This window comes from Rhinatrema bivittatum, chromosome 3, assembly GCF_901001135.1.
Source record: "Rhinatrema bivittatum chromosome 3, aRhiBiv1.1, whole genome shotgun sequence".
NCBI lineage: Eukaryota > Metazoa > Chordata > Amphibia > Gymnophiona > Rhinatrematidae > Rhinatrema > Rhinatrema bivittatum.
Genome location: NC_042617.1, coordinates 356,893,706 through 356,919,201, shown reverse-complemented (window position 1 = coordinate 356,919,201; position 25,496 = coordinate 356,893,706). Strand labels below are relative to the sequence as shown.

The 25,496-nt window shown below is 44.6% G+C and overlaps 1 protein-coding gene across 2 annotated transcripts in view; it reads right to left on the bottom strand.

Annotated features, from left to right (window-relative positions):
• BACH2 (BTB domain and CNC homolog 2) overlaps positions 1-25,496 on the bottom strand; it is a 439,685-nt gene that overhangs the window by 22,818 nt on the left and 391,371 nt on the right. For both annotated transcript variants that reach the window (XM_029595411.1, XM_029595412.1), the window contains one exon: positions 11,952-13,484. In XM_029595411.1, coding sequence (XP_029451271.1) covers positions 11,952-13,484 — 1,533 coding nt within the window. The remainder of the gene's footprint in view (positions 1-11,951; positions 13,485-25,496) is intronic.

Genomic DNA, 25,496 nt, shown 5'->3' with positions numbered 1-25,496 from the left:
CAGTTAGTCAGTTTTTTTAGACTGAGACGGCTATGCTCTTCTCGAGTGGATTTTAAGGCGGTGGCTATGGACACGTACAACAGAGTCTGCAACAAGCGTATCCTTCTTTAATTTATAAAAACGGCCTATAAACAGGCACCGTATTCTGACAGAGTGCAATTGCTATCATAGGATTATCAGTGAGATGATTCCCCTGACAGGATTTCCTGTGTCAATTCCTTTTTCAAATCTAGCAGCCTCAAACAGGTCTGGGTTATTTTTTTTTTTTTATATCCACAATGAATATGCATGAGATAGATTTATATATATATATATATATATATATATATATATTGCCTCTAATGTATGCAAATCTCTTTCATGCATATTCATTGTGGATGTCCTGAAAACCAGACCTGTTTGTGGCTCTTGAAAAGTGGAGTTGGCCATCCCTGGGGACAGACAAAGATTTTAAACATATATACCCTGAAAGAAAGGCCAGCTATAGGACAGAGACATTTAAAAACCTCTACGGATTAAATGCACAGGAAGAGATCCTCTTTCAATGGAAAAGAGGCTCTGGAATGAGGAGTCATAGGAATAGGGTGAAAGGGAACTCAGGAGTAGTCCAACTAAATTTTTTATTTTTTTTTGGAAAGGATGGTGGGCACATGGAACCGCCATCCTGCGGAGGTGTTGGAGACGAGGACTGTATCAGAATCCAAGAAAATATGGGAGAAGCACAGAGGATTTCTGAGGGAGAGTAAGATATTAGAAAGCTGAACAGGATCCGCGGATGGGCAGACCGGATGGAAAGTTTGGCCTTTATTTTCCATCGTGTTCTATGTTCCTCATGGATTACGTGGCTTTCCACAAACCCTGTTGTATTGCTGCTTCAGGCATTTTCCCCTTGGATCAAAGAGCGCATATGTTACCAACACACAAACAGATAACACGGCTGGCAGTCTCCTGCGATGGACTGTCTGATCTAATTGGGGCAATGCATGAGAACCTCTCTCATACGTATTCTATGCGGAAATCCAGAAAACCGGACTAGCAGGGCAGGTATGAGAACCACTGGTCTAACCCCTGCGTCAACCTGCTGAAAGTCGTTGTGTCGCCATGCCCTTCTTGAAGCAAAGCAGCTGTAAGCAGAGTTGGGTTTGTGAATGTGGGAAGCTCAACTGACCCTTGATCTCAAAACCCCTATCTAAACGAATGCTTCATATCTGAGCCGCTTCCTCAAGCTATGGGGGCATACTGGCCACCATCTCGCAAAGGACACCTCTCGCACGCTGTGCGAGCAATTCCGATCCCATTCTATGCATGAAGTATTTGCCATAGATCCAACTGGGGGAATTATAGAGAAAGATTTCCATGAACCCTGGTGAAAAATATGAAACTAGAAGTCAGCAGCACACTAAATGATTTATAGTGAGAGGATGCTAGTCTTATTAAAACACCTATGCCTCTCAGACTAATAGTTTGAGAACAATATTAAACTACATTTGCTTGTATGCAGGTTTCCCTAAAGATTCAAGTTCTGCATCCTTACTCAAGACAAGGTAATGGCAAGTAAGGAACTCCTACAAGCCTTGACAGCAGCGGGTCCAAGTGCCCTCTTGCCCTCCAAGATCGGGTTATAAACACTGGTCATTCTTCCACATTGTCTCGTTACCTTGGTTTTCCTTCTTCACTTTCTCTTCGGATCCTGTTGATGTTTACTGTGGATGCCTGAGCCTGAACACTAAAACTGGTCTGTCTATATAAAATGCAATACGTCATAATAAGCGTTCATACTTAACTTGGCTTGTCTTGACTGAAAGCTTTACTGATGCATTTTTTATTTTTGGAAACTTTTAGACAGGAAAAGCCGCCACGTACGAACCACAAAAGTCCTTATATGCTCTTGTGATCTGTCAACTGTTAATGTTCTGAAGATTTTTTATTTATTTATTTGTTTGTTTTGAACAAAAATGCAATAAAATGGTGAAGGGAGAGCGGCCATCTCGGTTTCCTGGAGCCTTGAACTCCCATAGTGCATTGCACGTGATGTCATAATGCTAAAAGCTGGAGGAAGTAAACAAGAAAATCAGACCACGGAGAGGAAAGGCACTGGTAATGCTTAACTAGTCTTGAGTAGTAAACAATAAGAAAAAGGCCTGAAATTATGGACAGAAATGACAGGAGCCGCTGGCTGAGAAAAGAAATATTATGAAACTATAAAAGCTTCCTCTCTCAGTGTTGCTAACTGTTGGGGAAAAGGTGTATTTCCTGGACTTGAACTGGGGTCTGCCTGGTTTGCTGTGTGTTGAGCCAGGGGAGGTTAGGAAAAGACACTCTCAGCCTAGAGAGAGCTGCCTGTATGGCCCCGTCCCCGAGGATCCAGATTGGTCCTCAGGGACCCAAAAGGAGTGCTGAGACACCTCTCAGCATTTAGACAGTAAGCCAATACAAGGTGTGGGATCCTGGAGGAGACCTGTGAGTTCTTAACAAATGTGTCCTTATCTGATATGGTATTGTCTGTGAAGTAAGAGGTTTAGTCTACAAACTTTTGTGTTGTCCTTTAGACCTGGACTGAAATTGCGACAACATATAAGCCTTTCCTGATTGTTACGTATTTGGCTCCTACCTGCTGTGCTGTAAGAAAATAATCTTTTGTGCTACATCTCTAATAAAGCCCTTATACCCCAGATCCTCAGTTCGTGGGCTGCAGGGGCTGCTGAGGCCTGACACTACACCATCATCAAATATGGAGAGGTACATGAGCAATCGCTGGGGGTATTTCAAACATACAGCTCAACAGCAAAATAAACAGCTATTAATTAAGTTGACTTAGATAATAGCCACTGCTATTACTAGCAACGGTAACATGGAATAAACTTAGTTTTTGGGTACTTGCCAGGTTGTTGTGGCCTGGTTTGGCCACTGTTGGAGACAGGATGCTGAGCTTGATGGACCCTTGGTCTGACCCAGTATGGCATGTTCTTATGTAAAGTAAAATAAAATACATACTGCTTGCTTTATATACTTTGGAATACTGCATAGCATACAGATAGGGTGGAGGTTTCTTTTAACAAAAGAACAAGGATAAAAATTAAAAAAAAAAGAACAGAGGACCAGTGTGTGTGTGCCAGCCAAGTCCTTTCAGCTCTGCTCAGGAAGCAAAGGGCCAACTGTAATCCATTAACTTCTTTCAAGTCTCCCAAGTCAATGCGGACTTGGCTTGAGAGCTGTTTATATCGGCTGCGCCCCATGTGTGCAGCGGGCTCGTTCACTACTCAGCGCACGGGGAATGAAGAGGGGCAAAGGGTGGCTTGCAAATGTGAGTTTAACTCTCAAAAGTAAGGGAAAGGTCAGTCTGCTACCTTTATCTCCACCCCGCCCACCACCCTTTTCAAAGAATCAAAGTCTTCATGATTGCGACACACCGAGCTCTGTACAACACAGGTGGGAGAGCTGTGCAGGTCGGTATCCCTGCCCTCCCCCACTGGCGCTGTCATAACGCAGACACCTGTAATAAGATTCTTCACAGAGATTAACTGTGGCACGGTTAAAAATGACACAAAAAAAAAAAATAGGACCACTAGCACCGGTTTTGCTTTTCCCCCAGAAGCTTCCACGCTCCACTGGAACCTGCCCCAGCTCCGGGGGTGGCAGCAGGAGCCTTCCTTCACAGCTATCCTGGGTCTTCCCCCGTTTTCATTCCTCTGTAGCCAAGCCGCGGTGGCGGCGACAGCCCCACTGCCTGACAGGCATGGGCTGCGGTTCTCTGGGGAGCCTGCTGTACGGGTGCCCTACAGCCAAGGTGGTCGGCATCACTCGCGAGCGACGGCTGGAACCCTCTCCCTGCCTCCTCTCTAGCTTGCCTGCGTTGTGAGCCAGCGCTTGTTTTTATTTTTAAGGGGAAAAATAAGCACGCACACTATTCTGCACTTGGCTTTTTCACTCCTCCAGCACTGGTTCGAGTGAATGAGTGAGTGAAAGTGAGTGTGAGTGTGTGTATGTGTTTGCGCAAGGGGTAAGGGATGGTACCTGGGATCCTGACACTTGCTCAGCCTATAATACCATTGAAAATGTCTGCATGCTTTCCAGCTGCGTTAATTCCCTGCACCCGACTCTGCTCTGTGCGTGACAGAGGAGACAAGAGAGACGCAAGGAGCATAGTCGCAGAAACAAAAAGCTTGTCCCGAAACTTTGAAAATGGCAGCGGGTGCAAACTACCTGCGGACTTTGGCCTCTGCTTTTTGCATGGGCAGACTTTTTCATGGAAAATAACAAGCGTAGAGTTGAACACCCAAACCCCCATATGTTCTTTTCTGATCCCTCCCCTCCCCCGGGGAATGCCTCCCCCAAATGCGGATTGAAACCACATGCACTGGAGGTAAAGGCCAATTTCTGCAGGTGCATCCTTATTTGCCTGTGTAAATGGCTTTGAAAAGGCTCCCTAAACATAATTGTCGTCACTTTGTCCCCTCCCTCCCTTTGTCTCCACTCACTTCCCCGGGACAATTTTGTGGGCTTCACGGGCTCCCTCTTCTGGCTGAAGGCTGGAAGTTAGGCTGCAGCAGCGCTCTACGCCAGCAGAGGTCGCCACTGCGGTGGTGGTAAACAGTCCTTCCTCCCTCCGGCACCGTGACGGACGGGAGAGGAGACACACGCTCTCCCTCCTCCTCCTCTTACTTCTCCCAGGGACGGGTCAGCAGTTGGCTGCTTGCACAGGAGCAAGAAAAAAAAAAAACTGGACCCTGCTCAATTAAAAGGAGAAAACATTTTAATGATAATGACTAATGGAGAAGTTCTTTTTCCTTGGTCAAAAGGTGCAATAAAATAATAAGAGCAGTTTTAATTTACGGATCACCCTCCTTACAACCAGGAATAGTCAGACCTCTCTGCCTCTTCCCATGGGGAGCCGTTCAGCACTCTCCTCTCTCCAGCACTCAGTCCTTAGGCCCTGTTACATGGAGCACACTTTCAGCATTTTTTTTTTAAATTATTACTAAAACAAGGATGTAGGGAATCGCTGCTTTAAAGTGAAAACCAGGCCCAAAAACTATGCTGCCGCAGGGCGATCAACAGCTTCTTAATCGAGGAACAGGACAGACTAAATGACAGTACTCAGACTGGGAATGTACTGTTTTGTTCATTTTGTGCACGCTAAGCATTTTAGCGTAGAACAGTTTTGACACGCTAAGACAAAACAAAAACTTTTTTTTTTTTTGCCTGCACACCCAGAGGCACTGCTAGGTACTTAAAAGTCTCGGGACTCCATACAGTCCTCTCCTCCCTGAGATTCTGATAATTTAATTCAACAATCATGATGCATGCCCGCCCCCCACTCCCCGAGAACAACCCTGTAAAAACACAGGACTCTCTAGTGTTGCTGAGAACCTGCTGGGCCCCTTAACGGGACTTCCTTTAAAAAAACAGGCACCCGACCGCGCTGGAAGAGCCAAAAGGATGCACGGCAATGGCTGATTCTTACGCCATCGCTGGTGTGCTGCTGGCTTCTTAACAAGCGGCCCTCACCAGTGCTGCTCCACCCGGCAAAGCACTCCTTGCTTTCACAAAACTATTTAAACCTTCCCCACCCTCTGTCCATACAAGAAAAAAATACCATTTTAGATAGAACATACAACGACTTGGCACCAAAAATGACCTTTTGACTATTCTAGGCAAGATTCTGAAACCCTTGACTGGATCAGCGTACGAATTATTTAAAAATGCTTACGGACCTGCATTTTCTTTTTAATTTTATTTGTTTCCCTCAGGAATTTATCAGTATTTATGATAAAGAGCAAACATGGGAGAAAAAAATCTGTGGAAATAAACTGTCATTTTTTTCCCCCCACTGATTTTTCTCCCATTTTTGTCCATTATAACAAACACTGATAAATTCCTTAGAAAAAATACAAGCTGAAAACTAAGCTTCCAAAAAATATTGCACATGAGCTTTTGAAACCAGATGTCCCTTAAGAACATAAGAAATTGCCATGCTGGGTCAGACCAAGGGTCCATCAAGCCCAGCATCCTGTTTCCAACAGAGGCCAAACCAGGCCACAAGAACCTGGCAAGTACCCAAACACTAAGAAGATCCCATGCTACTGATGCAATTAATAGCAGTGGCTATTCCCTAAGTAAACTTGATTAATAGCCGTTAATGGACTTCTCTTCCAAGAACTTATCCAAACCTCTTTTAAACCCAGCTACACTAACAGCCCTAACCACATCTCCTGGCAATGAATTCTAGAGCTTAATTGTGCGTTGAGTGAAAAAACTTTTCTCCAATTATTTTATTTATTTTATTTAAAAACTTTTCTATACCGTTGCTAAGTTAAATACCATCGCAACGGTTTACATGTAGGCACAATTAGTTTTAAATGTGCTACTTGCTAACTTCATGGAATGCCCCCCCTAGTCCTATTATCCAAAAGAGTAAACAAGCAATTCACATTTACCCGTTCTAGACTTCTATTAATTTTAAAGACCTCTATCGTATCCCTCCTCAGCTGTCTCTTCTCCAAACTGAACAGCCCTCTTTAGTCTTTCCTCATAGGGAAGCTGTTCCATCCCCTTTATCATTTTGATTGCCCTTCTCTGTACCTTCTCCATTGCAACTATATCTTTTTTGAGATGCAGCGACCACAATTGTCACAGTACTCAAGGTACGATCTCACCATGGAGCGATACAGAGGAATTATGACATTTTCCTTTTTATTCACCATTCCCTTCCTAATAATTCCTAACATTCTGTTTGCTTTTTTGACTGCTGCAGCACACTGAACCGACGAGTTCAATGTGTTATCCACTATGATGCCTAGATCTTTTTCCTGAGTAGTAGCTCCTAATATGGAACCTAACATCGTGTAACTACAGCAAGGGTTATTTTTCCCTATATGCATTACCTTGCACTTGTCCACATTAAATTTCATCAGCCATTTGGATGCCCAATTTTCCAGTTTCATAAGGATCTCCTGCAATTTATCACAATCTGTTGTGATTTAACTACTCTGAATAATTTTGTATCACCTGCAAATTTGATAACCTCACTCGTCGTATTCTTTTCCAGATCATTTATATATATATAAAGTACTGGTCCAAGTACAGATCCCTGAGGCACTCCACTGTTTACCCCTTTTCCACTGATAAAATTGACCATTTAATCCTACTCTGTTTCCTGTCTTTTAACCAGTTTGTAATCCACAAAAGGACACCACCTCCTATCCCATGACTTTTTAGTTTCCTTAGAAACCTCTCATGAGGGATTTTGTCAAACTCCTTCTGAAAATCCAAACACACTACATCTACTGATTCAGCTTTAACCACATGTTTATTAACCCCTTCAAAAAAAAATGAAGCAGATTTGTGAGGTAAGACTTGCCTTGGGTAAATCCAAGTCGGCTGTGTTCCATTAAACAATGTCTTTCTATAAGCTCTCTGATTTTGATCTTTAGAATAGTTTCCACTATTTTTCCCAGCACTGAAGTTAGGCTCACTGGTCTATAGTTTCTTGGTTCACCCCTGAAGCCCTTTTTAAATATTGGGGTTACACTGGCTACCCTCCAGTCTTCAGGTACAATGGATGACTTTAATGATAGGTTACAAATTTTAACTAATAGATCTGAAATGTCATTTTTGAGTTCCTTCAGAACCCTGGGGTGCATACCATCTTATCCAGGTGATTTGCTACTCTTTAGCTTGTCAATCTGGCCTACTACATCTTCCAACTTCACAGCGATTTGGTTCAGTTCATATGACTCATCACCCTTGAAAATCATCTCTGGAACTGGTACCTCCCCAACATCCTCATTAGTAAACACAGAAACAAAGAATTCATTTAGTCTTTCTGCAATGGCCTTATCTTCCTTAAGAGCCCCTTTAACCCCTCGGTCATCTAACGATCCAAACGACTCTACGGCCAACTTCATTTCAAATTCTCTCTTTGCCTGTCTTATCAATGTTTTCCACTTAACTTGACAATGCTTATGCTTTTCCCTATTTTCTTCAGATGGATCCTTTTCCAATTTTTGAAGGATTTTTTTAAAGCTAAAACAGCCTCTTTCACCTCACCTTTTAACCATGCTGGTAATCATTTTGCCTTCCTCCCACTTTTCTAAATGCGTGGAATATATCTGGACTGCGCTTCTAAGATTGTATTTTTAAACAATGTCCATGGCTGTTGTTCACCTTTAACCTTTGCTGATATACCTTTCAGTTTTTTCCTAACTATTTTCCTTATTTTATCAAAGTTTCTCTTTTGAAAATTTTGTGTTAGAGTTGTAGATTTACATATTGTTCCCCTTCCAGTCATTAGTTCAAATTTGATCATGTTATGATCACTATTGCCAAGTGGCCCCACTGTTACCTCTCTCATCAAATCCTGCGATCCGCTAAGAATTAAATCTAAAATAGCTCCCTCTCTTGTTGGTTCCTGAACCAATTGCTCCATGAAACAGTCATTTATTCCATCCAGGAATTTTATGTCTCTAGCATGTCCTGATGTTACATTTACCAAGACAATATTAGGGTAATTGAAATCTCCCATTACCGCATTGCCAGATTGGTTTTCTTCCCTGATCTCTCTTAGCATTTCATCATCTGTCTGATCATTTTGGCCAGGTGGACAATAGTATACTCCTATCACTAAACTCTTACCCAACACAGATGGAATTTCTACCCTTATAGATTCTACTGAGCATTTAGTCTCTTGTATGATCTTTATCCTGTTGAACTCTGTATCCTCCAGGACATAAAGTGCTACACCCCCACCAAGTTGATCCTCCCTATCATTGCAATATAATTTATACCCTGATATAGCACTGTCCCATTGGTTATCCTCTTTCCACCAGGTCTCTGAGATGCCAATTATGTCTATATCATCATTTGCTGCTATACACTCTAACTCTCCCATCTTACTTCTTAGATTTCTGGCATTGGCCTACAGACATTTCAAAGTGCGTTTTTTGTTTTTCAGTTGATATGGATAATTTGGAATTCTTTAGCTCAGGTGATTTTTTACTTATAGGCACATGGACTACGTTTGCTTTTATTGGAACCTCTCTGTTAGGATGCCCTAACTCTCTTGTTTCATTAGTATCCTTCAAAGATATATTCCTCCGAACCATGCACTGCTGAGTGACTGTCGACTTTCCCCCTTGTTCTAGTTTAAAAGCTGCTCTATCTTTTTTTTGAAAGTTAGTGCCAGCAGTCTAGTTCCATTTTGGTTAAGGTGGAGCCCATCCTTTCGGAAAAGTCTTCCCCTTCCTCAAAAGGTTGTCCAGTTCCTGACAAAACTGAATCCCTCTTCCCTGCACCATCGTCTCATCCACGCATTGAGATTCCGGAGCTCTGCCTGCCTCTGGGGACCTGTATGTGAAACAGGAAGCATGTCAGAGAATGCCACCCTGGAGGTTCTGGATTTCAACTTTCTACCTAAAATCCTAAATTTGGCTTCCAGAACCTCCCTCCCACATTTTCCTATGTCGTTGGTGCCCACATGTACCACGACAGCCAGCTCCTCCCCAGCACTGTCTATAATCCTATCTAAGTGAGGCGTGAGCTCCGCTACCTTCGCACCAGACAGGCAAGTTAGCAGGCGGTCCTCATGTCCACCAGCCACCCGGCTATCTTCATTTCTAATTATCGAATCACCAATTATGATGGCTGACCTAACCCTTCCCTCCTGGGCAGTAGCCCTGGGAGACGTGTTCTCAGTGTAAGAGGACAACGCATCACCTGGAGAGCAGGTCCTTTCTACAGGATCACTTCCTGCTACACCAGGGTAATGCTCTCCAACTGGGAGACCTTTCTGATCCAAGGCAGCACCGGGGCTGCCAGACTGGATTTGGGACTTGCATCAGAGACATTATTCACATCTGAAGAAGGAACCTCCGTGGTCCTGATAGCTCATATAGAACATTGCCTTTGATCCAATAAAAGCCATCACAGCCTGCACAGAATCCAGGCTGCTCTACAAGCCATAAGGCTACTGGATCCCTGCAATTACATATTATAGTCACTGGACTGAAAATAAAATGCTTTATTTCTACCTTTGTTACCTTTTGCATTGCTCTTGCTCTCTTTCTCCTGATGTCCTTTTCTGTTTTCTCCTAACACTTTTCCAGGATCTCATTTCCATTTTACTTTTTTTCTCTCTCTCCTGTCCTCATCACATTCTCCCCTCTCAACATCTATCTTTCCTTCATTTCTCTTTTCTGCTCCAAATCTCGCTCTAACATCAACATCACTTCACTCTCTCTGTCCTCTCATGCTTGAATCTAATCACTCCTCCCTCATGCCTAGACTTCATCTTTTACCCTCCAGTTCTCCTTTTCCTAACGTTCCCAATTCTCCCCTCCATTGCTCCTCTGACTCTTCATCTCCCTGTCACTGGGTTGCTCCCCCTATTGGTCTCCTGTTATTGGGAACCCTTCTCCCCCAACTCTCACACTACTTCCCTTCATCAGCACATTGACTTTCTTAACCTCTCTCAACCATTTCATTTTATTCACCTCTCTCACATTCACCCATCCCCTCTAGTTTATCTCCTTCATCCTATTATCCCCACGCTGACTCTTTGGCCCCTAACTATCCTCTCTCATACTTCTTCCCATCACTCTCTCTCTCTCTGATTCACTCTCACCCCCAGGCATTCCGTTCTATACTCTCCCCTACCCCCCTCCCAAAATCCTTACTGGCTATCATACATGGCCCCCCTATCATCCCTTAGTGCTCTCATACACCAACCTCACCCCATCTTCTCTCTCTTAAACTATTCCTAAACCCAATCTCTGGATCTGGCTCTCTCTCACCTCTCCGGATCTCCTCCCTCCAAAACCACTTCTGGCTCACTCTCACTCCTACCCTATCTCTGGCTCTCTTCACTTCCATCGCCATCCCTGGCTTTCTTTCACACAGACCCTCTCTCTTTCATCCAGTTACCATCAATTCGTTTGCAGCCCTTCCCCGTGTATTATGCCTCTACAGATACTGCATTCTCCTCCCCTTTCCATGCTCCCCCTCAGCATTCAACCCCCTCCTCATTTCCCCCAATATTTATCCTCTCACACCATCAGCATTCACCCCCTTTTTCAGGGTTTAACTCCTCTCCCTCCCCATCAATCACATACATCTATCTCCCTGACTGTGCTCTATGATGCCCTCCTCGCTCCTCTGCCCACAGCTTAATCTTTAGTCCTGGGATCACAGGCTGTGGATGCGTCTGCATCTGGTCCGGCCCCTCCCCTCATGGTGAAACAAGGGGACAGGGGTGGGAGGGAATGAAATTAGGGCATGGGACACCGCAAATCAGAAAGCAAATTGTTCGACTCCCTTCTCCAGCCCCCCTGCTCCTGTTCCTCCCCACATGCTGCCTGCAGCTTCTGCTCAGTCTCAGCTCCTCCCCTCCTGTTGGGACAAGAGGGGGAGCAGACACCACATAGAAGAAAAAAATTTGCTCTGATCCTTTTTCCAGCCATTTCCTTCCTGTTCCCTCCAGAGAAGTAAACAGAACAGCTACTTGAGATTTAGGACACTAGCTAATAGATTTGGGGCACGAGTCCTGAGAGCCCATGGCTAGTAATGCCCCTGTGTATGCCCCTAACACAGACAAACATTGTGTGCTAAAAATATATATTTAAACATTAAAAATGGAAAATATTGCACTTGGAGTTAAAAAGCTGCTTGTCTTTATCTCCATGAGGGCACCAATTTGTCTGGATTTCACATGTTTTTGCTCTGAAAGGCAGAATCCTATCGAGAGGACTTGAGGTAAAAGCCAGGTATTTTAGGTCTCTGCTAACTTTAGTTTGCAGACTCAGAGGAGATACAAGGATGTTACTCTCTGTACAAAGGAAAGAGGTTGGGAAAAGAAGGCAAAGTTCAGTGAGGAAAGGGACTGGGCAGGCACATGCCAACGGGCTACTCCCTGTGGACGTGCCTGTGTGCGTGCATTACTTATCTGGATTTCCTACCTCAGGCCCCCTGTCTCGCACGGGACACGACTCGCTGTCTGCTTCGGAGAACGATCCGGACTCGTCGCTGGAGTTCGTGCCGTACGACTGCTCGCACTTGATCTGGGGCCTGACTTGGCTATAGAGGGCGTCTCCCATCAAGCCCGGGTCCTGGTGGTCAGCGGTCAGGAACCTGGGTCCTTGGGAACATGGCGAGGACGAGAACTCGCAGAGGGGGAGGCTGCAGGGGGAGCCGCCGCTCCCGTCCTCCGCGTAGGAGTAGGAGGAGCACGAGCTAGACGTCCTAGTTCGGGTCTCCAGAGGTGGGGAACGGGGGCAAACTTTAATTGGCACCGGGCAGCTGGTATTAGGCCGCATCCTCCCTGGCATGTGATCGGCGATCAGCCCCCCGTGTGAATAGGTCTGTGAAGCAGGAAGCGACTGGCTAGCTCCCGCCCACAGGCCTTTTGGCACGTGTTCCGAAAGCTCTTTGTCCAAACTGTTCACACCAGGGTAGGACTGCACCGGAGTGCTTATTTGGTCACAAGCACTTGAAGAGAATATTACGCTCCTTCTGTCCACTTCACCTTCCTGCTTACAGCTAGATTCAAAGCCAGGCCCCCCGAGAGGCGAGCCCACCGTGAAATTGGAAGCATTCTGCTGAGGTGCATGGGACTGTCCATAGTTCCCACTGAAAGGGCTGTAATCAGCTTTGTGGTCACCCTGAGTTGCCCCCTTGTCCATAGGGCATGCTGGACTCCTGGCAAAGTGCTGCTGAGTAGGTGAGCCAGCCAACCCTGCATCTTTTGTTCTACTGAAAAATGACCTTAAACAGGAAGGGGGGGACCCGCTTTTGGAGCCGTCGACGCAAATGGGGCTGGGCAGCTTCCTGTCCATTTCCACATCCCCTTCTTTCTCCCTGATGTCAGTTTCGTCGCCAGACAAGCACAGCGTGATGCTGTCTTCCTCGTTGTCCTCGTTCTGTGGTTCACTTTTGATCTGCGCCAGAGCAAGTCCTGCTTTGAGGCCGTTGCCAGAGCTCTCTTCGCTGAATGTGCTTGCAAAACCTGAGGTACGGATGTGTGATGAGTTGGAGACGTTCTTGGTGCACGCAATCTGGTACTTCTTGTATCTCGGATACCGTGTCACGACGTCCTTGTCCAGACTGTCCTTGCCATCCCTCTGTGTGTCAGAGTTGGGCAGCACGGCTTCCTTGCAGGCCGCCCTGCCGCTGGTTTCAGAGCTGAAGGGCTCCTGGTGCATCCTCTCCCTCGGACACAAGATCTTTGAGGTCTCGGACTCCATGGTCTCGTCCTCCCCATCGGAGTTGTCCGTGTTGTGCATTCGCTGGCAGGAAGCCTCCTTCTTCCACAGGAACAAGCCATCCTGACTGTTGAGGAGCTGGGTCTGGAGGAAACGAAAGCAGGAGTCTTCTAGGTTGTGCATGCGCAGGAATTCGGCACAACGGATGACCTCTTGGATGTTCTCTCTGCTGAGTAACAGCTTGGCGGTGTAGGCAAACTGCAACAAGGGACCAAATCCCCTGGCGGTGACCTGCAAACAAAATAAATACATTAATTAATTAAAAGACGGGAACTCGCCAGCATCAACATCAGCACTGTCATTGTCCAAGGTCCCTCAAGTGTAGTTAAATACGTTGGCAGCTCTAACACTCATAAACGAACAGAGTAAAGCGGCAGCTCATCTTCTTGCCCCCCATATACTGTCTGCAGCTTTTGCATGTCATCGGATTACAGGCTGAAGGGAAGTCAAACTGAGTGACTTGGTTTACAAGACACACCGAATGGGTCACAGCCAGCAAGGAATGATTGTTAAGGACAGCGCAGTAATACACTTCTACGTTCTTCCCACTCAGAACATTACACACTGCACTGCTCAGGCTAATGAAAGGCAACGTCTACAGGTACATTTTCCAATGCAGGCATGCTCTGTTGGAAAGCTCTTGCAAGATATATATATATATATATATATATATATATATATATATATATATATATATATATATATATATATATATATATTTATTTATTTATTTATATATAAATATTTTTCATTATCTCACAAGGATGAACAAAAGAAAAAGTGATAAGACAGAATATCAGTACTAAATACATGTATGAACAGAACAGCCAAAGTTTTATTGGCTAAGAAATCATGCCAGGGCGCGCACAGACACCACGTTTGCAGTGTCAGTGCAGGCTTCGGACTCTCGGCCAGGCCCAGGCAAACAGTGCCTAGTTAGCCTTGTGCACAGTGTGTGAGACTGTTTGCTTTAGCCAGGCAGGGAGTCCACCGCCTTGCTGGAAATCCCACCAGCCTGGGTGAAGCAGAGGTTTCCTCAGACCCTGTTTTAGGGGAATATGATAAGGGCTTTGGTGCCACTTCAGAGACATCATGGTGGCGGCAGATTTAAAAGAGTGCCGCAACCTGCAGTCATCCCAGGTCATGGAAGATGCTGTTCTTCCTGGTTATGAATGATAGTACTGGCACTAAAGCCGGCCCTGGTTTCCTACATTATTTGGCGTGGACCTTACCTGTGAGTAGCCTGGATGGACACCTTGCTACCATTTCATAAACCCACATATACTGTGGCACTGAAACAGCCATATCCAGTAATCGCTGTCGATCTGCAGCACTGCAGGAAAACCTCTGCATTCATCCTGTTATAAATTCACAGCTAGATTTAACTTCCATTTCCAGGGAGAAGGCTATTGGGACTCCTGCTCTGGAAAAAAAAAGCGTTTCCCTACCACTGCGCTGACATTTCAGATCCTCGTGCCTTCTACTAAGCCTGGCCTTTGCTGTGGTGTGAAATTGATGTCAACTGTCAAAGCATTTCTCTGTCTGTCACACACACACTGAATCATCCTTCCCCCATGAGGCCTAATGATGGGCTGGGTGGAAGCTGCTGTGCGGTGGAGCTCCGATACTGGCCTGATTCTCCCTCAGTCTCCAGCCAGAACAGGGTGGCACCAGAGCAAAAAAAAAACAAACAAAAAACTCCAGCTGATGGCTGCCTCCAGCTGCTCACTCACCCTTCAGGGAGGCCACGCACGAAGCAGAAAGTGAAACGACAGAGAGAGAGAGAGAGCAGAGACCATCCCCAACAACCCCCCCCCCCCCAACAAAAAATTAAAATCTCTGCCTGAGTGGGTCCAATTAGTGAAGAGCCGCCAACCCATCCTGGGTCAACCGAACAGGCTGATCCAATCCTGATTCTGCAGCGCAGCAGCCATGGAGTTGTACTTCTGAATTTCTTAGGGAAATTAATGGAAAAAATGAGAACCAGAAGCCCATGCTTGCAAGCGGGAGGGGGGGCGCGGAGGAGTGCACAAGACTTACACCAGCCTGTTCGGTTGACTGAGGGTATGCCAGGAACTCTAATTTAGTATCAGGTCAGAACACAGCAGTGTATTGGGGGTGGAGGTTGGGAGGATTTAAGCAGATTGCTGGAGGAGGTGGAATGTGCAGAATACTAGTTGGATATAAAGGCATATCGTTCAGATTGCTTAAAAAAACCCCGCTGAAGTGTAAAAAAAAAAAAAAAGTTAACCCAAAATCCAACAATGTATAAATATATGTTCTGCTTGTAATTAGCCCTGCTGGGCAATAAGCAAGCTGAGCAGCCGTCCTGCATCGGCTCATTCCTCTGACACAGCAGCGCCGCCTGCTTTGAGCTCATTGTCTGAGGAGAGAAGCTGGCAGCCCTCCCACTTTCTAACCTTCGTTAGCCCTATAAAAGGTAGCATCTCTGCCCAAGCCCTTGGCTGCTTTTCTATTTTTCACTGCTGGCAGAGCTAACAGGGTTTTCTGTGGATAAGCAGGCTGAATTAGCCATGCTCCATGGGCGAAGTCATCAGGTGGAATGTTGTGGCGTTGTCTTTTCAGTGCTACGATGGCTTCATGCCCTACAGCAGCTTTCAAATATTTTGCCTGTGAACATATTATGTCCATAACGGATGGCCAGGCCACTTGTTACATCTGCTTGGCCCTAGACCATGATCAACCAAATTGCCAGGATTGCGGCTGCATGTCCCCAAGGTTTCAACGCCAGAGAGCTGAAAAAATTGCTCATCTGCAAACAGACGTCAGTCAGAGACCACAGATACTTCTCCTACGGGCACCAATGATGGAAAAATACCGTGTTTCACCTACTTCACGGCTAGATTCTAAGAAACGCCGTGTTGAGAACAAAGAGCTATCCTCAGTTAAGTCAGTGCAAAAGGCCTTATCTAAGCGCCCCTTCCACAAGCCAGGAAGCCTATAAAAAACAGATGCCTAAGAAAAATGGTGCATCACTGCTCTGCACGCTATAGGTGTACAGCACACCAAATAAACCTGGTGCAGTTGCCCGCATGGCGCAGCATCCACTCATGGAGCATCAGCGCACAGCGCATCGGCCCACAGCACATGGAGCATCGACTCATGGCACATCACCAACGCAAAGCTCCTCTTCCAAACACGACTCATCTTCAGTGCTTTGAGTTCTATCTGCACATACCACACAAGAACAAGTGGCCAAGATATCCCATGGAGCAAAACATCACAAATCCAGCAACAGAGCAGAGAGAGATCCAAATCTCACTCCCTTATGCCTCCATCCTGAGCAAACTTTTCTCACTCAGACAGAGATTTGTCCCAGGACATCTTAAGGGCAGCCATTCCACCACCCAAGATGCCATACTTTGGCATCCATTAGGACTACCTCTCTACCCTCTTCCAGCCACTGTACAATGACCCACGTTAGTGTCCACTATGTGGCAGCAAGGCTTCTGTCTGCAAACCTCAGACTCATTCTATCATACCAATTTCACTTCAGGGATTGGATACATATCAGATATTAGTACCTGAGGAAGATGTTCCATCACCATCACCTGGGAAGCACTCACATCAGGCTGTGGAACAAATTACGGAATTAGTGAGGTTTTTTTCACTAATTTATTTCCTCAAATTCCAACAACTTCTTTTCTGCCAGCCTACCTGATTCTTCCACCCAAGGAAAAGATAATGCCAGGAGTGCCACCGCTCCCAGCTCTATTTTTGTCTTCTTCTAACAGTCACTTGCCAGAGGATTTGCCACTTCCTCCAAGTCTTGAAGTGGTCACCACCTGCCTTTCCTGCTGCCTTTTTTACCTTCAGATGTCTCCCCAGGGGAGTCCTCCAGTAGTTCCTCGGGGCTGCCATCTGATCCCCTGGAAGAACAACTGGAACACACTTCACCTTCGGAAGACCAAACCTATTCCAGATTTGTGGAAAAGTTGGGCACCGCTCTAAAATTAAGAGAGCAGGAAGGTGCCGGATCCTAGAGCGGAGGTTATGGGTCTACCTAAAGATTCATTCTACTATTGCATAAGGTACTGGATAATCTCTTCCTGAAAGAATGGGAGACTCCATATTCAGGATCCACCATAGCTAGAAAAGTGGACTTAAAAGTTTAAACTAAAAAACTCCCCAGGAACTGGGAGGGTACAAATCCCTCACAACTCGGCTGTAGTCGAGTCTACAATGAAAAACGCAAAAAAGATGAGACTATTCTCAAATGCACAACCTGGGAGAGACCACAAACTCCTAGATGACTTTGGGAGGAAGGTCTTCCAAGGAACAATGTTGGTGCCTAAGATAGAGCAACATTAGTTCTATATAGTGCAATACCTATACAAATGCATGCAAAATCTAATGCTGTACATACGTTCAGAAGCAGGCGAACCTATCTCACCTCAGCTCCTTCACAACCTTGAGGAAGATCTCAGACATCTTCTTCATTCAATGAGGTATTTGACACCATTGCTAGAACCTCTGCAGCAACAATTGGTGCGAGGAGAATGGCATGGTTAAGAGCCAGTAATATCAGGGAAGATGCTCACGAAAAGCTTGCCGATCTTCCATGCTCAGATGATCATCTCTTCAATGACAACTTGAAAGCTATAGTGGCGTAGCTTAAAGAACAGAATGTGGCAGTTCAATCTCTATCATCACAAAGTGATCAGGAACATCTGAATGCGATTCTACCAACAGCACAAACGTCCGTACTATAGTAAACAGTTCCACTCTTACTAAGCCTACAGACCGGCTTACTACCAACAAAGTTGGCAACAACCTCAGCAACCCCCACAAAGAGGAAGACCCACAGCTCGATGTGCACCCAAGTCACAATCATATCCTCCTATGAAATCTTAACAGAGTTTTTAACTATCCCACCGCCACAGACACAAATATCTGTTGGGGGCAGAATACAGAATTTTCAATAAGCCTGGAAAGAGATCCCCATGGACCAATGGGTCCTCAAGATAACTTAACAGGGCTATTATCTAAATTTCCAACACCAACCCAAGTTCCTGCACCTCGTGTCACCACCTACCAAACCCGACTAACTAGCTCTCCTCAAGCAGGAGACATGTAAATTAATTGCCCAGGAGGTGATACAAATCATCTCAACTCAGGATTACAACAAGGAATTCTATTCCCACTACTTCCTCATTTCCAAGAAAACAGGAGATCTACGACCAATTCTGGACCTCCGATCCTTAAACAAGTATCTCTGTTGAGAGAAATTCAAGATGACATCCCTGAGTACTATTCTGCCTTTCATTCAATCCAACAATTGGATGTGTTTACTCGATCTGAAAGATGCATATGCTCACATCCCAATCCACCCCTCCTGTTGGCATTACCTCTACTTCTGAGTTGCTCACCTCCACTACCAATAAAAGGTCCTCCCATTTGGACTCTCCTCTGCCCGAAAGTCTTCACAAAAGATGCATATGCTCACATCACAATCCACCCCTCTTATTGGCATTACCTCTGCTTCCGAGTTGCTCACCTCCACTACCAATAAAAGGTCCTCCCATTTGGACTCTCCTCTGCCCGAAAGTCTTCACAAAATGTTTAGCAATGGCTGTGGCACACGTCCGTCACTCAGGAATATGACAGCACCAAACGAACAAACCCTTCAGTCTCACATGGAACAGACTATACTATGTCTGGAGAAGTTGGGATTTTTCATCAAGTATGAAAAATCACTCTTCTTCTCACAGCAAATACAGTTTATAGGGGCACAGATAGATTCCGTCAACAACAGAGCATATCTCCCTCATGACTGAGTTCGCAAGCTTCAATATTCAGCATACAGAGTGTTGCACCGCAAAAAAACCTCAGTTTGACATGTCCTAGTATTTATTTATTTTATATACTGACATATCACATTGGTTTACATTCAGGTACTGTAGGTATTTCCCTATCCCCAGAGGGCTTACAATTTAAGTTCATGGTATGACTTGCCCAAAGTGACTTGCCCAAGCAACAGTGAGACTTGAACCCTGGTCTTCTGGTTCATAGCCCACTGCTCTAACCACTAGGCTACTCCTCCACTCCACTACTTGGACAGATGGCAGCTGCCATTCTGATAGTCTCCCTAACCAGACTACACATTAATCAGTTACAATGAAGACTCAAGGGTCAATGATGCCAGTGTCTTCAACTTTTATCAATCAAAATAAAATTGACAAAACCAATGACTCAAGAAATCAAGTGGTAGCTACAACCACACATACTGCTTGAAGGTGCTCTTTTATATCCTACTCTGCACTAGGGTTCCCAACTGGCTACAGATTTTCAGGACAGGTTGATCCAGTCCTGGTTTTACACCATTGCATGCTGGGACTTATTCTAATTTCCCTAAGAAAAGCAAGAATATAAGTACATGCATACAGGGTAGTAAAACCAGGACTGGATCAACCTATCCTGAAAATCTGGAGCCAGTTGCCAACCCTACTCTGCACCAGCTAATTCCAACAATGGATGCCTCTATAAAAGGGTGGGAAGCTCAGCTCCACTTCAAAATGCAAGGCCTATGAAATCAAGAGGAGCAAGCACACTCAATAAATCTCCTAGAACTCCGGGTTATGCGCAATGCCCTCAAAGCCTTCCAACATCTACTTCAAGGATCTTTCCTAATGATCCACAAGGACAACCAAATAGCAATGTGCTACATAAACAAGCAGGCAGGTATGGGGGTCACATGCTCTCTGTGAGGAAGCTATAACCATATGGAAGTGGGCAACTGAAATCAAGTTACACTACAGGCAACATATTTGACAGGAATAGCCAATGTAGAGGCAGATCGTCTCAGCAGAATATTTCAGCCTCATGAATGGCCCTTATTGCACTAAAGGCCAATGTATGCTTTCAATGTTGCGACCAACCCTGGATAGACTTTTTTGAAATAGAATAGAATAGGAAGGTATACAAATTCTGCTCCATCCAACAAACTCCTCACTGAGAAGCTCCGGATGCGTTCCTGTTGCCATGGAGCAAGAGTCTCCTCTATGCATTCCCACTAATACTATTAATCCCCAGAACAGTTCAGAAATGCATGCATGATCAAGCAAGGATGATCTTAATAGCTCTGGCATGGTCCAGTCAGCCACGGTATGCCTATTAGTACAGTATTCACACTCCCTTCCATAAAATCTAGGGAGCAACCCAGAACTGCTGACTCAGGAGGAAGAAGTCTCCTTCATCTGCTACACTCTACTCTAAATCTGACTACACGGATGTTGAATGTGCAACTTTAGCACAAATGAATCTACCCGAACAGATTCAAGATGTCCTTCTGCTGACAAGAAAACCCTCTACCAGACACAACTATAGTTTTAAATGGAATCGTTACACCCAGCCACTGCAACAGTAACTTAGTTTTGGGTACTTGCCAGGTTCTTATGGCCTGGATTGGCCACTGTTGGAAACAGGATGCTGGGCTTGATGGACCCTTGGTCTGACCCAGTATGGCATGTTCTTATGTTCTTCTTATGCTGCACCCAACACGCTATAGATCCCTTTACATGCGAGCTCCGACATTTGCTCTCATATCTGCACTACCTCTCCAACACTGGACTTGCTAACACATTGGTTAGAGTATATCTCCATGCCACAGCAACATACCATCAGCATGAAGATGGAGCACCCATCTCCTCACACAAATTAATATCTTGCTTCATGCATGGTTTTCTTCACCTACAGCCACCAATAAAGTGGCCCCCTGTTCCATGGGACATTAACTTAGTCCCGACATCTCTGTTGTCATCTCCTTTCAAACCACTGGAATCAAAATCATTGAAGTTTCTCACATGGAAAGTGTTGTTTTTAGTAATAGCCACATCAGCTCAGAGGATAAGTGAAATTTAGGCTCTGGTACATTTTTCACCTTATCTCCAATTCTTCCATGACAAAGTTTCACTATGCCCACATTTATTTATTTATTTATTTAACAGTTTTTTATACCGACCTTCATAGTAAATAACCATATCGGATCGGTTTACAGTTTAACAAAGGGAAAACTAGAGTAATAATTCAAGTAAACGAAAGATAACAATAGGTAGGAATAAGTCAAAGTTACAATCAACAGGGGGAGAGAACTTGGAAGCTTACAACAAGCTGGAAAGAAGAAAGGCCGGTAAAGTGTTGTTACCATAGAATGAACAAATTAAAAAAACTTAAACAGTGCTATAACCTGAACGTCTCAGAGTCCATTTTATACGAGAAGACAGAGTGCCAGACCGGGTAGGAATGAATGCCAACTAGTAATTGACTGGTGGTTCAGGGAAGGCTTGGTGAAAGGTTCTTACCAAAAGTAGTATCATCATTTCATTTTAACCAAAACATCTCATTACCATCCTTCTACCCTAACCACACAAGCACGAAAGTGAAAAGATACTGCATACCCTAGATTGCAAAAGAGCCTTAGCGTATTACAAAAAACGTACTCAAGACACAAAGAAAAGCTTTGCAACTATTTATTTTCTATGATCAAAACAGACTGGGAACACCTGTGACTAAGCAAATGCTCTCTAAATGCTTCATGGCTTGCATAAAACATTTAGATACTCAAAATCACTCACTCTTACTGATCCAGTAAGAGCACACCTGGTACAGGCAATGGTGACATCCTCAGCACATTTTAACAATGTTCATATAGAAGATTTAGGCAACCTGGTTATCAATGCATACATTCACATCCCACTTCTGCCTTAACAAGGCAGCATTGGGGGAAGTGCATATTTTAATAACATGCTCACACAAGTGACCATGATTTGGGGGGGGGAGACAATCTGACACTCTATATATCTCTCACTGTAAGAGGGGCATGTTCAACTCAGGGTGGGTTTGGAGGGGGGGGGGGGGGCGGTGTTACATTGGTCTGCCTAGGGTGCAAGAATCTGTAGACCTTTGTAACACTGCCCCCCCCCAAAAAAAAAAACCTACCCTGAATTGAACGTGCCCCTCTTACAGTGGAAGATATATAGAATATCAAATTATCTCTCTAACAGAGGTGCGCTCTCTCTCTCTCTCTCCCCTGGCTCAAAATCTCCAGACTTGTGCCTCATCAGGGCCAGCAGTAAAGTTATGCAGGTAGCATGGCAACACGTGCCATGATCAGCCTTTGCAAAATTTGGAGTTATACGCGTAAATCTTGGGAACACCCATTTTCTGCCTCCTTACTTTTGAGCGCACAAGCATATATGCACGTACTTCCCTGTTTCTTAAAATTTACGTTGCTCGCACGCGGCCCACATATGCGTGTATGAGGCCATTTTTGTGCGAGCAACACTTTTAAAATCTACCTGTTAGAGGATTACTTTTAAAACTGCTCGCATATGCCCATATACATGCATATATGGGCGCGAGTAAATTTACTACTGTATTTTATAACCTGTGTGCAAACGATATGCATAGCTTACAGAATCTGAATACATACATGCAAACATGCACATGTGTATAAACTGTAAGCTGCTTAAGTTCCGATTTATCCAGATAAGTAGCAGCACTGAGCCAGATAAGTTTGAAAAGAGCTTCTTATCTGTCTAAGTAGTGTTTTTCGGACATAGGCTATGTCAGGTAGCTGGATAAGTCTAAAAAGCACCTGCTTAGCCAGATAAGTCTTTGTTGTCCATCTGGACAAGAATAACTTTGTTGGACAGCCAATATCTGAAAGCCCATAGAACACACTGAATCGCCCAGAGCTCCAGGAAGTTTATCTGATGTAGCTTCTCCTGGGCAGACTGTAAGCTCTGGGTGCAGAGTCCATCCACCTGAGCTCCCCAACTCAGGTTGGATGCATCTGTCGTGAGGACAATTTGGATGAGAGAAATTTGGAAAGGGATTCCTCGTGACCAGATTGGAATTGTCCCACCACAAGGACAGAAAGTCCCTGATTGAGAGCAGATTTGACTACCACATATTGGTGTAGCAGATTGCGCTTGTTGAATCCAGGAGCCTTTTGGACGAGAGATACTGTGTCTACCTTCATAATGAGAGGAGCCACTGTGAAGGGGTTCTCCCTCATCCTCACCAGCACATCCTGAAGAATCTCGTGTACTGGGATTGCCAGGATTTCGTTAGGGGGCTCCAAGTACTGGAAGATGTCCAGCATCTTATTCCTGGACTTTTCCTCTATCTGCAAAGTAAATGGAATGGTCTCAGCCATTTTCCTTATAAATCCTGCAGAGGGGTCCTCTGGAGGAGACTTCCTTTTGTCTGGCAGAATGCAAAATTGAACGCGATGGTATCTGAGGGTTGATAGCTGGCAGGCACCGATAGCCCCACCACCCTGGGGAATGACAGTGAACAGAAACTTAGAAAAATATGAGAAACCTTATCTAAGGACTGCAAAGAATGATCATGGGACAGCGATGGACAGCCAAAAAACTGAAGCAAAATAAAAAAAAAAAAAGTGATCAACTTCTGTGAGAAAAAAAAGATAGTGAGTCTTGAACCATGACTTACCGGCTCTGCAGAAAAAAAGAGCCTGCAGGAACCGCATGTGGGTGCATAGTATAATAGCATGCTGTAGGCATGCCCAGTTAGGTTCCGTCAAAGTTCTAGAAACTTTGGCATAGTTTTTCCGTGCCAGGGTTCATCAGATGATGCCACCCATGTGTGAGGACTGCCATCCTACTTGTCCTTGAACAAACACTTCTACTGGACTTTTTAAGATGGGCTTGGCTCTCATTGACTGCATTATATATACTTAAATCACCCATCAAAAACTCTGAGCGATGTACAATAGATCAAAAGCAGCTTGAATACTGTGTGCAATTCTGGTCACCGCATCTCAAAAAGGATATAGCTGCACTGGAGAAAGTGCAGAGAAGGGCAACCAAAATGATAAGGGGCAAGGAACAGCTGCCCTATGAGGAAAGGCTAAGGAAGTTAGGGCTGTTCAGTTTGGAGAAGAGACGACTGAGGGGGGGATATGATAGAAGTCTACAAAACCATGAAAGGACTTGAACAAGTTAATGTAAATCAGTTATTTACTCTCTCAGATAATAGAAGGACCCGGGGGCACTCCATGAAGTTAGCAAATGGCTCTTTTAAAACAAATCAAAGAAAATTCTTTTTTCACTCAGCGCATAGTTAAACTCTGGAATTCACTGCCAGGGAATGTGGTTTCAGCAGTTAGTGTTATTGGGTTTAAGAAAGGTTTGGATAAGTTCCTAGAGGTTAAATCCATAAACTGCTATTACGGTAATTAATAAGCAATAGTGGCTTGTGTTCTATTTAGTGTCTGGGTACTTGCCAGGTACATGTGATTTGGATTGGCCACTGTTTGAAACAGATACTGGGCTTGTTCGTATGTTCTTTTGCTAATCCACTTACCATAAAATCATAGAAATATAGAAATATGATGGCAGAAAAGGACTATATGGCCTATCTGCTCTGCCCATCCATCTAATTTATCTAGCCCTTACAATTCCCATCACCCACTCTGAGATTCCCTGCATTTATCCCATTGTTTCTTGAATTCAGATACTATATTTGCCTCCACTATCTCTATTGGAAGCCTGTTCCATGCATCTACTACTCCTCTCTCTGTAAAGAAATATTTCCTAAGATTACTCTTGAGTCTACTCTCTTTAACCCTCATCCCATGACACTACGTTCTAGAGTCTCCTTTCCACTGAAAAAAACAGCCTTCTGAGCATGGAAACTTCTGAGATATTTAAATGTCTCTATCATAACTCCCTTATCTCGCCTTTCCTCTAGGGTACAGAGGATATCTCCATATGATTTAGAACAAAGACCACTGATTGTTTTGGTAGCCATCCTCTAGACCGACTCAAACTGGTTTATATCATTTTGAAGGTACAGTTTCCAGAATTGTACATAGTAATCTAAATGAGGTCTCACCAGGGACCTATACAGGGGCAATATCACCTCCCTTTTTCTGCTAACCATTCCTCTCCCTATGCAGCCAAACATCTTTCAGGCTTTCGTCATTGCTTTATCCACCTGTTTGGTCATCTTAAGATTATGAGATAGAATCATCCCAAGATCCCTTCTCCTATATCTCTCCCTTAGGTTTTTACAGCCCAAATATGTTACTTCGCATTTTTAGCATTAAATCTTACCTAACAGTCTCTAGACCATTCCTTGAGAACTGCTATACCCCTCCTCACGTTTTCCATACCTTCCTGGCTGTCTACCCTGTTGCAGATTTTGGTATCATCATCGAAAATACAAACCTTTCCCAACAATGCTTCCACTATG